Source organism: Citrus clementina, unplaced genomic scaffold (assembly GCF_000493195.1).
Source record: "Citrus clementina cultivar Clemenules unplaced genomic scaffold, Citrus_clementina_v1.0 scaffold_5, whole genome shotgun sequence".
In the NCBI taxonomy this organism is placed as follows: Eukaryota; Viridiplantae; Streptophyta; class Magnoliopsida; order Sapindales; family Rutaceae; genus Citrus; species Citrus x clementina.
In genome coordinates this window covers 41,082,347-41,096,946 of record NW_006262201.1, presented here as the reverse complement: position 1 = coordinate 41,096,946, position 14,600 = coordinate 41,082,347, and the positions used below count along the sequence as shown (strand labels likewise).

At 34.4% G+C, this 14,600-nt stretch overlaps 2 protein-coding genes across 5 annotated transcripts; one reads left to right on the top strand and one right to left on the bottom strand.

Moving 5' to 3' along the window:
- Positions 1-766: 766 nt before the first annotated feature.
- On the bottom strand, positions 767-4,367 carry LOC18042926 (probable DNA-3-methyladenine glycosylase 2). 2 transcript variants are annotated; one of them, XM_006434941.2, is made up of 2 exons: positions 3,005-4,367; positions 767-1,081 (listed from the first exon to the last, which is right to left on the bottom strand). In XM_006434941.2, exon 1 carries the CDS (start codon positions 4,124-4,126, stop codon positions 3,005-3,007), a length of 1,122 nt encoding a protein of 373 aa, XP_006435004.1. In that variant the 5' UTR covers positions 4,127-4,367; the 3' UTR covers positions 767-1,081. The 2 variants fall into 2 exon arrangements, with proteins under 2 accessions (XP_006435004.1, XP_024039911.1); XM_024184143.1 differs by having other exon boundaries at positions 3,033-4,367.
- A 4,545-nt stretch (positions 4,368-8,912) lies between these two features.
- On the top strand, positions 8,913-14,016 carry LOC18042925 (sugar transporter ERD6-like 6). Of its 3 annotated transcripts, none has more exons than XM_024184199.1 (18): positions 8,913-9,266; positions 9,359-9,421; positions 9,506-9,595; positions 9,698-9,757; positions 9,865-9,930; positions 10,019-10,084; positions 10,201-10,276; positions 10,837-10,853; positions 10,945-11,037; positions 11,183-11,263; positions 11,385-11,469; positions 12,399-12,445; positions 12,519-12,581; positions 12,669-12,728; positions 12,923-12,988; positions 13,080-13,139; positions 13,229-13,343; positions 13,719-14,016. In XM_024184199.1, exons 1-18 carry the CDS (start codon positions 9,078-9,080, stop codon positions 13,829-13,831), a joined length of 1,410 nt encoding a protein of 469 aa, XP_024039967.1. In that variant the 5' UTR covers positions 8,913-9,077; the 3' UTR covers positions 13,832-14,016. The 3 variants fall into 3 exon arrangements, with proteins under 3 accessions (XP_024039967.1, XP_024039965.1, XP_024039968.1); XM_024184197.1 differs by having other exon boundaries at positions 10,789-10,853; XM_024184200.1 differs by lacking the exon at positions 9,698-9,757 and having other exon boundaries at positions 10,789-10,853.
- Positions 14,017-14,600: the final 584 nt, after the last annotated feature.

Genomic DNA, 14,600 nt, shown 5'->3' with positions numbered 1-14,600 from the left:
ATAGAAAGTTGAAAAAAAACAAAAAAAATATTTATTTATTAAATAATATGCTTTAAAATTAATCGTAATCGGTTTCCACATAACCAAAATATAATTAATCTATTTTGGTCATTTCAATATACATGTTTACCTTTTTGATTAATATACTAAACATACATGCTCAATCGTATGATTAGTGATTACATTATAATTTAAATTTATCAAACATGTAACTGAATTATTTATGAAGCTGATTCCTTCAAAATCTATCCTAAAATAGATTATTCGGGAAGCTGAAGCATTCGCAAACCTATCCTAAGATTCCTAAAGACGAGAAGTTCCATTTCCCACCTTCAATTGATCTTAAGCCAATCCCTCAATATAAGTTCGTTCATACCCTGAGACTTCTTCTCAAGTCGCTCATGAACGAAATGAGTTATCGAGCCAAATGCCTCTTGTCACTCACATCAAAACTCTAAAACTTCTAGTGTCACTGTTAATTAATACACTTATTAGCTAGCATCATGTAAATAGAGCTAAGCAAGCTCATTTTGCTCAATAAAAGAAATATGCTCTAGAATATAGTCCATCTCTTTAGAAATTGTCCACGCTTAAAATATCATCTCCCCATAACTAAGACTTGACGGTTATGTAATCAGTTTAGTCAGCCATGCATGCACTGAACAGCATATTTGATCAAAAAAGGTCCAAATTCACACAAGCAAAGTAATCAAGATTGCATCGCAGATATATTGAAGTTCAACAACGGATCCGAATCACAGTCAAATGTCAAAAGCAAAGCACTGAAGCATTCTCATTCTGTAGTTTCCTATAAGAGTCCACTGTCCACTAACACCCGAAAGTTGGTGTCCTACAGCAAAGAACTAGAGCACAGATGATGTTTATTTAACTTAACCTCTGAGCAGAATTACCATATAGAAGTTAAAACACTCATCGCTTTTAATTTCCAACCTTCCAGCAGCCATATTTCCCATGAATACACTAGCATTGCTTTGAAAAACTTCACTTCAAACTGACCAATTGACAGAGATAACTGACAAACTTCTTTAAATTTTCCTATTATTGTCCCCAAGCACAGGCCCTAACAATATGCAAGTCAAACAAAAGTTGTTAAGAAATCATCATAAAGACAATAGCGTTTAACTGAAAGTTATCAAGTAAAACCTCTAGTATACAATTGTCTAGAAGTAATTATACAAACTGATAGTAGAGAAGAGTTTAAGAACATCTAGAAAGGAAGGAAGATGGGTCAAAATATCCACCATTGTGCTATCAACTGCTTATAAGAGACCAAACTTAAGTCTTCCAATCCAACAAAAATGAAAAAAAAGGGGAAAAATGATCTTCGAAAAAGGCTTGGGTGTTGCATCTACCTAAATTATTAACCAAAATTAAATCCCAACTTGCATTACACATGTTTTACAATCTGCCAAAGCGAGAAGTGGCATGTCGTAGACAGTTATATCAACGAAAAATCAAACAGTTACAGAATAAATTCATAATGATTTCCACTCTAACACACTTGCAATTAACAGAACAATGAAGCAACTAACTCAAGCTAGATAAAAATGAAGGCCATCTTCTTTCCATGAGTATGCTGATATTTTATTCTCTCCAGAGCTTATAGGTGCAAAAACACTGCTGCAAAGTAATATTACATTTCCACACATCTATTTGTTATCATTTTCAAAATGGAAAGAGTGATATTCTTGCTCAACTCAACTTCGGAAAAAACTACCTAGAGATAACTCCCTATTGAACACTCAGGGGAATATTAAGGCTAAAAGGTCTTAATCTCATTTCCACAATTTCTGTCAACATGGACAGAAGACAGCACACATTACATTACATACCAACACAAGTTCACCCATATGACTTATGGAAAGTTGGTAGATCCCATACTCTCTTTCTTTACCAACAATTGAGCTGAATTTGGAATAGACAAATCAACCTAAAATTGCATATTTAATAGCACAGATCAACATGTTTGTTAGTTCTTCATCTCCAAATGAGAAGATAAGGCTGTATAGTACTTCTGTTATTTCAATCCCATGTCAACTTTATCCAAACATTGATATCATGCCCCAGAACAAATTTCACATTTTGGTTCGCATTATGGTTCTTTAAATGAAAAACAGACTAAATTTTATTTTCCGCCACTTCATGTCCAATAAAATAACAGAATCTAGTAATCACACCAGTACATAAGAATTCATCTTCATACAAGCAAAAACTTGGCACTCTCATAAAAGAGCCGTGTTCAATGAATTATCTGAAGCAAAATGGAAATGCTGATTGACTCAAATCTTCAGAGATCAATATACTGAAACCAAACTTACAGTGTTTTATGAAAATCAAGGGCATATCAATGACAAAAAAAAAAAAAAAAAAATTAAAAAGAATCGAGAGCATCTAACATTAAAAAGAAAAAACATAGTGAAGATTTAATGAAAACATTGAAATATGGAACCACATTTTCCAGAAAGGGCTGGTTTCAGAATATAATATATATGTTGGATAATAAGAAAACGAAAAAATTACAGCAAACAGAGCTTAAGTGGTAAGAGAAGCACAATGAATGAACCCTTTTTGTAAAGCAGTCTTCAAAATACTTCTAAAACCCTGTGGATCCTACATGAAGCTTCCAAGATAGACCCCACTTGGACCTCGATCAATTAGCAAGAACCAAACCATATTCAACAATAATTAGAAACAAATAAACAACAAAAAGGTAACACAGAAATCTTTGACAGTTTAAGCATTCAGTTTATACCAGGAAGCAAATGATTTGTCCCAAATTAACTTAATAACAAACTATTAACCAAAAGAGACAGTAGTAAAGATACAGCTAAGGCATAAGCATTACAGGTTAACACTGCAATCTCTGCAACCACGACGCAAAATAGAAATATGAGAAAAATAATCACAATTGTGCATAGAAACACTAAAAAACGAAACATTTACACAAGCAAGAGTCTAAAGAAAGGGCATCAAAATAGACAACCTAAGAATTGATGTGAAAGTCATTGTACCCAATGTTGATAAGGCTATTTATCTGATCCAAAAGCTGAGGCTGCTGCTGCTCCTCCTGCTGTGGCTGCGGCAATGCAGCACCAGCCGCCACTGCCGCCGCACTAGAAGGTGCTCCCTTGGCTTCCACAAACCTCCATAGATACCACGAAGCCACAGACCTATATGGCCTCCACTTCTCACACAACTGGTCCATCTGTGACGGCCTTGGCAACTCCTCCAAACTGTACAGCAACTGAACTCCTTTCCTCACACCGAGATCGTTAATCGGCAAAACATCCGGTCTATGCAGCGAGAAAATCATGAACATGTGTACCGACCATGAGCCGATTCCATTAACCATTGTAAGCATCGTGAAGAGCGATTTATCATCCATATTTACAATCGCGGAGTCAGACAGTATTCCATTCTGGTATTTTCTCGCGAGATCGTGAAGATAACTCGCCTTCCGGCCTGAGACCCCAATTTGTCGCAGCTGTTGAGGGGTTAAAGCAAGTACCGTCTCTGGAACGACTCCAGCTTCGCCACCACAAAGCGCGATGAAGCGCGTATAAATCGATGTGCCAGCTTTGAAAGCTAACTGCTGATAAAGGATGCTGCGAGTTAGGGCTAAAAACGGAGTGTGAAAGGAATCGAAAGTCGGAGGCGGGTGGATGTCAATTAACGAAGCTAACTGTCGATCCGCGTTACGGAGATGGCGAATCGCAGCTTCGACTTCGCCTTCGGACGATAACGGCCGAGCGATAATTCTGGGAACAGTTAGGGTTTGTTGTTGCTGTTGAATGGCTCGGGATTTTGTGGATTTCGCTGATGTGGCTTTCGACGATTCGGTTGGTTGAGATGAACTGGTTTGGTCGACTCCGTTATCGGGGGAGAGTTTTCGGATTTTTCGAGGACGTAACGGAATTTTTGACGGAGGGGATGATGTCTGGGGCGTAACATTAGCATGGGTAATGGTTGCGTTGTTAGCGGTTTCCGATTGGACCGGAATGACGGCGAGAGCAGTAGTGGAATCCTGGTTCGGTGGAGGCTGCGTTTCGGGTTCGGGTTGAGGTTCGGGTTGGTTCTGGGTTTGGGACTGGGTTTGCTCGACCATGTGTGCGATCAGTGATGGTTGACTATAGACAACTGTCGACGGCGGTAGCGGTACTGGTGGTGGTTGAAGCGAAGTGGTGTGCGGATGGATATGCTGTTGAAGAATGAATTTGGGGAACAATTCAAAACTCAACTCAACTCGACTCGACTCGACTAAGCAGACCTTTATTTTCCAAATCTCATCTGTTTTTTTTTTTTTTTCAACCTATGTTCTCTATCTCTATCCTTCGAGTTCGAGTACAAGAGAGTTTGGTCTAACTTGACCCTTAAAGTTGTCCCACGCTTTTGTAGTTCTACAGCACGTGTTATCTTCTTGAGTCTTGCTTGGGCCTCAACGTTGGGCCGTTTCAGTTGAAAGGCGAAGCCTTCTCACTGGACGAAAACAAACATGGGCTTCCACAAATGAACTGCATAGAAACAAGTGCTGGTGGAAGTATTAGCACACCTCCAAAATACTTACAAAACCCCCTTTGCATCTTTACTGTTTTAGATTTTACTGAAATTGCGTAAACAGGTACAAATAAATCTGTTCAAACCCCACGCTCTTGAGTAGAACTCTTTACATGGTGAGGCAATTTGGTCTTCACTTGTTCATTAGTAGGCGGTTAGTTACAGTCAAATATGGGAATAATGAGCCAAAACCCAAAAATAGAAAATATAAAGGGTGCGCGTTCTTGAAATTAAGATTAAAGCTCTGATTGGTATACCTTTTCAATTAGAGATTTTATTAGTAGAATTTTTACAAGTAGAGTATTTACTAAAAAAAATTTAGTTATTTGGTTGTTAATGAGAGTTATTATTAGAAATTACAAAATTACTTTAATAGGTAAGTTTTTTAAAGTTATGTTATGAAAAGTATAAAATAAAATTATCAAATAAATAAAGGATATTTTAGATATTTTAATTTTTTTAAAAAAATTTCAACCTCCACACCAAAAGCCCAATATTTGAGCCTTTACTAGTAAAAGCAAAATAACTTGTTTAATCTTCAAAATCTCTACTAAAAAAAAATTTAAAAAAAAAAATTGGTAAGAGCTTATGAGATTATATAAGTACTCATGACCATCAGATAAGCTATACACACTAATTTTGCGATTGAATGACCAAGTTTCAGAGTTTTTATTTCTATTTGTGTTTCAACTTTCATTTTTATCTCTCGATCGCAGCAAATTAAAAAAAAATAAAATCAATTATCCATTATTATTTTTTATTTGTGGGTCTTAATAAATAAAAAAAATTATTTTGGTTTGCATATACTCATCTAGGTTTAACAAGGTTAAAAAATAAAATAAAATGAATCACAATAAAATTAGTTGATGAAGGAGTTTGACAAACCAGAAGGATTGAGAACAACACCTCGTTGGAGGCACTTGGAAATTAATAGGTAAATCAAGGTTATTTTTAAAATTAAATGGGTTGTTAACAGAAATTATGAAACTTTTAAATATTTAAATGGGGTGTATTGAGAAAATGGGGTTTAAAAGGACTTTTATACATGCTAATAGCTCCACGGGGGGGGTCTATCTGCTTCCATGTTTGTTAAGCCCAAAAAATAATTTCGCAATGTTTTCGCACACAACAAGAAGTGCAAGATGAACAATATATTTACTGGCAGTCTGGCACCGGACAAAATGCAGCTAACAAGCATGGTAAAGAGATAACTAATAAAAAGATAAACAGGCTACGTCTTTCTTAGAGTTGCTCTTGCTCTGAGTTAGAACATAAATCATAATCACACATATAAAATAATAAATAATAATAATAAATTTATAATAATTTTAACCGTATAATTATAAAAAAAAAAATTACTTGAGAGCGATTCGAACGCATCGGACCAAAAAAACAAAAGCATTGAGAAGACATAAATAATTTCAGAGAGAAGAAATAGATAATTTCAGATTTAGCGGAATGCCTCCAGTGCACTGGATCGAATTGGTTGAAGTGACGTCCAAATCATGATCATGAGGGGCGGGACCCACATCATTTAAGACGACAAAGCTCCAGCTCACTTTACCTGGGCCTGCCATCACAATTATTCGGGCCCATAATTTTGGTTTTTACTTCGTCGGATAGTTAACCATAGCGATGGCGGAGGGCGGTCGAAATCGATGTCAATTCAATTTTTCCGAGCATCGAACAAATCAGAAAATTTTGAATTAATTTGAATTTGATCTAAAAAATGGACTGAATCTAAGATGTTAATTTTTATAATTATAATTTTATTTAAGAATTATTATGTTAACTTTTTGTAATTATAATTTCATTTAAGAATTATTCATAAGTATCTCTATTGAATTTGAATTCATCAATTTAATTTAAAGGTTACCTATTACTAATTGATTAATTATTTATTTACTTAGTTGAGGCTCTTTTGGTGTAACTTTTTAAATAAAATTTATTTAAGTAAAAATTTTATTAATAGATCTTTTATAAGTGGAGCTTTTATTTTTTAAAAAAAAAATTGTTTGGTTGTCAATGAGAGTTTTTGTTAAAAATTATAAAATTATTTTAATAGATAATTTTTTTAAGTTATGTTATGAAAAGAATGAAGTACGATTGTCAAATAAGTAAATAATACTTTAATATTTTAAAAATATTTTACAACATTTACTCTTTAAAATTTAAGTTTTTACTAGTAAAAATAAAATAATTTATTTAATTTTTAAAATCCCTGCAAAAAATAACAAATATTTTTTTAAAAAAAGATTAAGGTTAAAAAAATACTTATGATCATTAGATTAACCATACGAAACAACAATTAATAAAACCAATGATAAAAATTAAAATATTTAAATTTAAAGATCTAAAACAATTACGTTATCAATATTATAAAAAAAATCATGCAATGACATGAAAAATAAAAAGAAAAAAATCTTTTTTTACTATTATTATTTTTTTAACTAGCTAATTTTGATAATCCGGCCAACGGTGGCTTTGCTATAAATTGTTGGAGTAGAAGCTCCACGTGACATCTATATTTGCTGTGTCAGACATGACGGTAAACGGGACTCCATCTAGTTTTGGATGAAGCTGAACTCTCGTACTCCAACGGCAAGAATAGATGCAATCATAAAACCATTTGTATAAATTAGCGTGTCTTTATAAAAGGAACATATGCATAAAATAAAGACCATATTTTTAGCAAAATCACCAGGACAAATAGTTGTGAAGAATAATAACAGTTGTGTCCCTAAGTTTTATGAAGAATAAGCTTGTATTTAGATTCTAACTAACACAGTTTATTGATTAAATTAGATCAACTATTTAACTATTATTCTCTATAAAATTTTGAAACAAATTAATTAGTCCCATTTCAGGATATAATAATTAAATAATTAATTTTATATAAAAAATCTAAATAAATTTATTGATAAGAGTGGATGTTTATTGCTTGATAGTTTAATTTGTAAAATATTTTTTTTAAAAAAATATCAGAAGTTTGGATTGAAATTTTATTGACATTGGTGAAGAGGGAAAAATTCTTTAATTTATGTTTGTGCACCAGAGCGTGAAAATTGTTAACAGAAAAATATGCGTACAAATCATAGGGGCGCGCATGAAAGTATTAGACGTTGTTATCTCTCTAATTGTGATTTTTTACAAAAAAACGAGGATCTAAACTTTATTATTTCGCACATAGAGTTGAGTCTGACGAATGACTGGGGGGTTACTACAGTGATTGTCGGACGATAGACCCGGCGGGATTTTATAATAAACCATTACATGCCAGAACCATAGTTATAATAAATTTTTTATTATTTATCATTTTAAATTTATGATTGTAATTTATTATCTATCTTATAACAATTCTAAGTAACCATAACTTTATAATAATAAACGGTAAAGAAAGTGAGTTTTTTTTTAAGAACAAGCGCCATCACGTGGAGGGTAATTTTATAGTACGGACAATTACAAAGTTGTGTTGCGAATTGTACTAGTTGTTAAGGCCAGTGTACTTAGTTCACACGTGGTCAAAAAAAAAAAAAACTTAGTTCACGCAGCAACAATGGTAGGTCCCATCGTAAATACTGTTGATGTGTGTAGGTGTATGTTACGTAAACGTAACGTAGGGGGATCCAGTTGTTGAATGCAACTTGACTTGAGTGGTACAAATTATATGATGCGGAGGAAGGAAGTGTTGCTTTCGGTGTGCTTGCGCAGTTGTGTTGATGAGTTTGGTTTTGTTGTTAAAGTGGAGCAGGCTAAGTTACAGATTCTGCTTTAGCCCGCTACCAAACAAAAGTATTTGCATGCTTTTTTTTCGTTCTGCAGGACAGATGTGGGGGATGTATTGGGTGCGTATGTTATAGAATCTGTAACATAGCATTGTTAAAGATATATGTACGTATTTACTGGGAACTTGATTGAACATGTGGCGTCATCTAATCATAATTCTATGGCATCGCAAAATCAAACAAGAAATTTAATGAGACGAGGTCGAGCTTCGCTGATTTAACCCAATCTGTTGCTGTTTGTGATGATATAATTTTATGGGTCACCTTATGTTACGTTAAGTGTAATATATATACACTTACAACAACTATTAATAAATCTTATTATTAATATTGTTGTTGTGAATATATATATGTTACACTCAATGTAACACAACAATGGCCTAATTTTATAATTCGAAGAGCCAATAGTATGTCAAGAGCCGAGGTAACAATTTCTTCTCCTTTTCGGTCGTCGGTTGCCAACAGGGCACAAGATGACAAGCGCATGACTAAGACTAAGACATGAAGACCTATACAAAGATATCTCCCTCTCGATTAATTGTATTACACAAACAATAAATAAATCAATCAATCAATGTATAGGTATAGATATTTCAATGCATGACTAATTAACTCATAAGCGGCTCTGGTCCTTACCGTGACTGTGAATTTTAATTCCTCTTCACATACATCTTTCAGTTTCGTAAGCTGTGGTTGTGCCCTCGTTTTCAGCTAAAAATGAGTTTCAGAGACGAAAGTGATGATCAAAATCTACGTAAACCGTTTTTGCATACGGGAAGCTGGTACCGTATGGGTTCTAGACAATCCAGTATGATGGGTTCTTCTCAGGTCATTCGGGATAGCTCTATCTCTGTTTTGGCTTGTGTTCTCATTGTTGCTTTGGGTCCAATCCAATTCGGTTTCACTGTAAGCAAGCTTACTCTCTCTCTCCCCAATTGCTCAACTATTTGTAACTTGGTCTTTTCATTGATTTGTATTTGTTTTTGTTTCCATTGTAGTGCGGTTATTCATCTCCAACGCAGACTGCAATCACCAGGGATCTTGAACTCACACTTTCAGAGGTCAGAATTTTACTTTAATTTGGATTTAAATTTCTGTTGGATTTTCTTGGTTAATTTCTAACATAACATGGTTTCTTGGCACAGTTTTCTTTGTTTGCTTCTTTATCTAATGTGGGAGCTATGGTTGGAGCAATAACTAGTGGTCAGATTTCTGAGTATATTGGTCGGAAAGGGGTAGGTAGAAGATAATTGCTTAAATTTAACCCCTATTTTTTGAGTTAATTACTTAATTTTTTTTTTATAAAAAAAATTGATGCTTTTTGTTATTATATGTAGTCTTTAATGATTGCTGCTATTCCTAATATCATTGGATGGCTTGCCATATCTTTTGCCAGAGTGAGTTTTCATTACAATATCAATATTTTAATTTTGGTGCTGTAGATTAGAGCTAGTGCGTTAGGATGAGTGTGTGAACTAATGTTTCATTTCACTGCTTGATGAAGGAATCATCTTTTCTTTACATGGGGAGATTGTTAGAAGGTTTTGGTGTAGGAATTATCTCTTACACGGTAATCTTCAGTTGTGATTTTGTGTTATTCAGTTAAATCTGTATATGAAGGCAAGTTGAGAAATACCATGTTTCTTCGTCTTCTCTAGGTGCCTGTGTATATTGCTGAGATAGCACCTCAAAACTTAAGAGGGGCCTTGGGTTCGGTGAATCAGGTTGGTTTATTGGTGGCTATGGTAAACATGGTTTGGTATTATTTCTATCAATCCTTACAGAAGTCAACCTCAAATCACTTATTGAATTGGTTGATATTTGTGTACATGTTCTGTAGCTGTCTGTCACAATTGGAATAATGCTGGCTTATTTGCTGGGACTTTTTGTTCCATGGAGAATACTGGCAGTTTTAGGTAGTTCTTGTGTTTATTGATTCCCTTGGCCTTTTTTTTTTGGAAATCTCTTAGATGAAAAGGTAACAGTTGTAAAATTTTGAGGAATGGGACGGCCATATTGCAATTTGTAGGTGAGCAATGGCAGCCAAATATGTTTGTTACAGAGGAAGCATCGTTTTCCATAATTTTCATATTGCTTTTGCAAAATGTGAAGACATTTCAGGATATAATTCTTTTATAACACCATCCTCGCATGATCTTTGAGTTAGCTGTGGTGACCAGCTAAAAAAGACAATTCTCAACAAGCTTTCTTCAATTCATTGCTGGTGTTCAAGATAATTCTTCACATACTAGATCTTGCGCTTTTTTGTTACATTGTCAATTTGCACAAACACCTTAAATCACTAGTTGAAGCTCTTCCTCCTCCTTTAGAGGGGAAAACTATCTCAATATTTGATTTCAATATGCTTTATTAATTAATGGTGATTATATTATCGCGTTGAACTCTGTCAACCTTTTTCTTCTTGCAGGAATATTACCATGTTCAATATTGATAACAGGCCTGTTTTTCATTCCAGAGTCTCCACGGTGGCTGGTAAGGTCCAAGAGGAGGTTGTTGTATTGATTATAGTTGCAAATATTGTTGTGATAAGATGCAAAATTCTATTTTTCCCACCTTAATTTAGGCAAAAATGGGTATGACAGAAGATTTTGAAGCATCTTTGCAAGTTTTGCGGGGGTTTGATACTGATATTTCCATTGAAGTGAATGAAATTAAGGTAACAGTAACAATGTTCAACTTCTTTTGAACATTGCAAAGTGGTTCCCTGCTTTTACACATCCAATCCCTTTTTGAATATACCTGGGAAAGTCTTTCATATCTGTGTGGTAGTTAAATAATATTATCTCACTTGCATGATGCAGAGGTCTGTAGCATCAAGCAGCAGAAGAACAACAATCCGGTTTTCAGAACTCAAACAAAGAAGATACTATTTTCCTTTAACGGTAGTAATTATTCCTAGAAACTATAGCTTTCATCTGCCCCCATTTTGGCCTTACTTTCAACAGTGCTCTAGAGTTTAAATCATTCAAACCTAATTGTTTGTGACTACCTGATGTCCTGCAGGTTGGAATTGGTCTACTGATCTTGCAACAGCTTAGTGGAATAAATGGTGTTGTATTCTATTCGAGTACCATTTTTGAATCTGCTGGTAAACAGAAACTATTTCCTTATCTGATGCTTGAGCTTTTGTGAAAGTGTTACACAACAGCTTTTGGAATTTCATTTTCGTTTGTACCAAACCAATTATGTACTTCTATATTCTTTTTAGAAATATTTTAATTTTACCACTTAATATTTTCTGGCTATTACTTTTTTCTACTTAATATTTTAGGCTTTACTATTTTACCACCAAACCTTTAAAAATAACAGAATTTTTAATAGATATTATAGTAAAACTCTATGTAACCTCTAAACTGTGTAAGTGCAACTTAATTCTCTGAATTAAAAAACTACAAAATTAATTATATACAAAGAGATAATGCTTATATCAATTGACTATTTTATATGTCTAAAATAATTAATTGATAAGTTGTAATATTATATCATGTGAAACTCCTAAAATACTGAATATACTAAAATATCTGAAATACCCCCAGACATAAGTAATTTTTTAATGGAATTAATGATTTGGGCGTAAAAGAAAATAAAAAAAATTGAAACATTAAGTGGGAAAAACCAGTTGTCAGAAAACTTTGGTGGTAAAGTGATATGTCGGAAAATATCATGTGGTAAAATGATAATATCCCTTCAAGAGTCAAATCATTAAGGAATTTATCTATGTGCTTGAAACCACATAGTTACACCTTCAGAAGTACGTTAGAAACCTCAAGTAATTACTGGTTGCAGGAAGCAATACTGGTTAAGCAGGATAAACTTTGGTCAAACAAAATTGCTATTTATCCCTGTTTATCCCAAAATATGTTAGTTATGCTTACTATCTCTATCTTGGCTGTATATGTTAGATTAATGGTGTCAAGGTTTCCTTCTGTCATGCTTAGGCTAACAAGTAACAGCATGCAAAATATCAGTTTAGCTTTGAATTCAAATGACTCTGATAGTTTCCTTAATCTTTATCAGGGATTACATCAAGTGATGTGGCTACATTAGGACTTGGTGCTCTTCAGGTATAGCTTGTTGAAAGTCCGATCTGTCACAATTCTCAAAGTATAAAATAATTGAAACACATACACCGTATAGGTCATCGCTACTGGAGTGACTACATGGTTGGCGGACAAAGCAGGTCGCCGAGCTCTACTTATTGTGAGTTCAAGGCAGTATTATTTTCACTTATTCACTATATCTGCATGGAGGTGAGATATGGCTAATATTCTCCTTTTTCTATTGCAGATTTCCTCTGTTGGAATGACTGTGAGCATCCTAATTGTTGCTGTTTCATTCTTCGTAAAGGTATACATGGTTGGATCCTTTTGACTTGCAAAATCTTAACTAGAACATGAAAGGTTGTGAGCGCACTCTTTGGCTCGAGGATTAACTTGTGAACATTAAAACAACCTACATATTGGGGAAGTATTTTTTCCAGTTTCCATCTCACTGCACTATCTGATTTAATTTTTTTTTTTTCCTGTTGCAAATCTAATCAGGGTTTTGTATCTGACGATTCTAGTCTTTATAGCATATTGGACATATTTTCAGTCATTGGAGTTGTGGTATGTCTGTTCTGTACATTATTATATCATGATTCCTGTTGAATCTTAATTGCAACTTTTATCATCTTCCTAACCTGTTTTTTCCTTTTAGGCCATGGTAGTTACATTCTCTCTGGGAATGGGGCCCATTCCTTGGGTTATCATGTCTGAGGTATTGACATCTATCACCACACTATGTTACATTTTCTCATCATCATTTCTGCTTATGAAACTATTCATTCTCATGTTGTGTCAATGCAGATTCTTCCAATCAATATAAAGGGTCTTGCTGGAAGTGTGGCTACCCTTGCCAACTGGTTAACCGTCTGGCTAATTACAATGACTGCAAACTTACTCTTGAATTGGAGTGGCGGAGGTTTGTTTGTCTTACTTCACTTGTGAATGCTTCACTTGTGCCACCTTAATTGGGCAGAACACAGCACAAGGCAATAACACACGTGATTTATTTAGTGTGGCAATCAACAGAATCACTTTGAGCAAAATAACAGTTTTTGGCTGATGGAAAAAGAAATTCTATTGCTGTTGTCATTACTGTTATGTTATTATTATGAGAGTTTAATATCATTGCCATATACCCCACATTTTCAAAGGGACAAGAGAAAATGAGCAATGCTTAACATGTCACAGCAATATAACAATGCTTCTTCAGTTTGTATGGTACATTTTGTATCCCTGACATTATTCTTATTGAGGGTGTTTTATTGATTGAGGCTGCCTTTTTGTCTAACAGGAACCTTTGCAATATACACTCTCGTAAGTGCTTTCACTGTAGCATTTGTGAGCATTTGGGTCCCGGAGACTAAAGGGAAAACTCTGGAAGAAATTCAGCGGTCACTTAGATGAGGCTTCGTCTCGTTTATTTGTACTCTATTGTTTCTTTCGTACCTTCCTTTTTTTCTCTTGAAGCAGCCAATTTCTGCTATTTCTATTTTGAAATGATCCTCAGATATTATGACACAAAGTTTTTGTTAGCAAATCAGCTTTAATGAAGGCATGTTTTCGCCCAGCAATTTGGGCTTTGACTTGTATTTGCCTAATCACCCTGTATTATCATATTCTCTGACATAGGAAGCATAGAATTTAAGCCATCAAAAGCAGGAGATAGTGTGTCTGAGCACTAGTGGAACTTCAAATAACAGAAATGAGTGATGAGAGTGAATTTATTTATTTAAATGTTTTAAATTCTAAACTAGACAGCTGCCTCAAAGATGGACAGCTTGATCCATCAATTTGATGTATGGAGTGGAATGAGGCCAAAGTTACTGAATTTTCAGAAGAAATGTCGAAACATTACGTTTTGAATTGCCGTACCTCTTGATAGAAAGGGCTAAGAGTTTTAAATATAATTTCACGATTTCCTTTGTGCAAAGTCAGCAAATGTACTCATGAGTAACCGGAAAGACAAGCCGAGATTGAAAGCTACGCGTAGAAGTCACCAGCCAGTATTTTCGTAATAATATTATACTTGCAGAGAGTTAGGAAGCACTTGACTTTTTATGGGTTACTGAAATTCCAAGCCTGTATGTGTATTGTCACTAGTCTTATAATGTTAAAAAGAAATTGTGGATGTTGTCTATACGTGGTGGTCTTGCTTGTTTGTGCTCTTGCTAAA

Excerpts from the sequence above, each read along its gene's own strand:
- LOC18042925 (XM_024184197.1), top strand. The coding sequence starts at position 9,078 with ATGAGTTTCAGAGACGAAAGTGATGATCAAAATCTACGTAAACCGTTT. Across the intron at positions 10,085-10,200 it reads CCTTGGGTTCGGTGAATCAG|CTGTCTGTCACAATTGGAAT; the intron begins GTTGGTTTATTG and ends CATGTTCTGTAG. Across the intron at positions 12,446-12,518 it reads TAGGACTTGGTGCTCTTCAG|GTCATCGCTACTGGAGTGAC; the intron begins GTATAGCTTGTT and ends TACACCGTATAG.
- LOC18042926 (XM_006434941.2), bottom strand. The coding sequence starts at position 4,126 with ATGGTCGAGCAAACCCAGTCCCAAACCCAGAACCAACCCGAACCTCAA.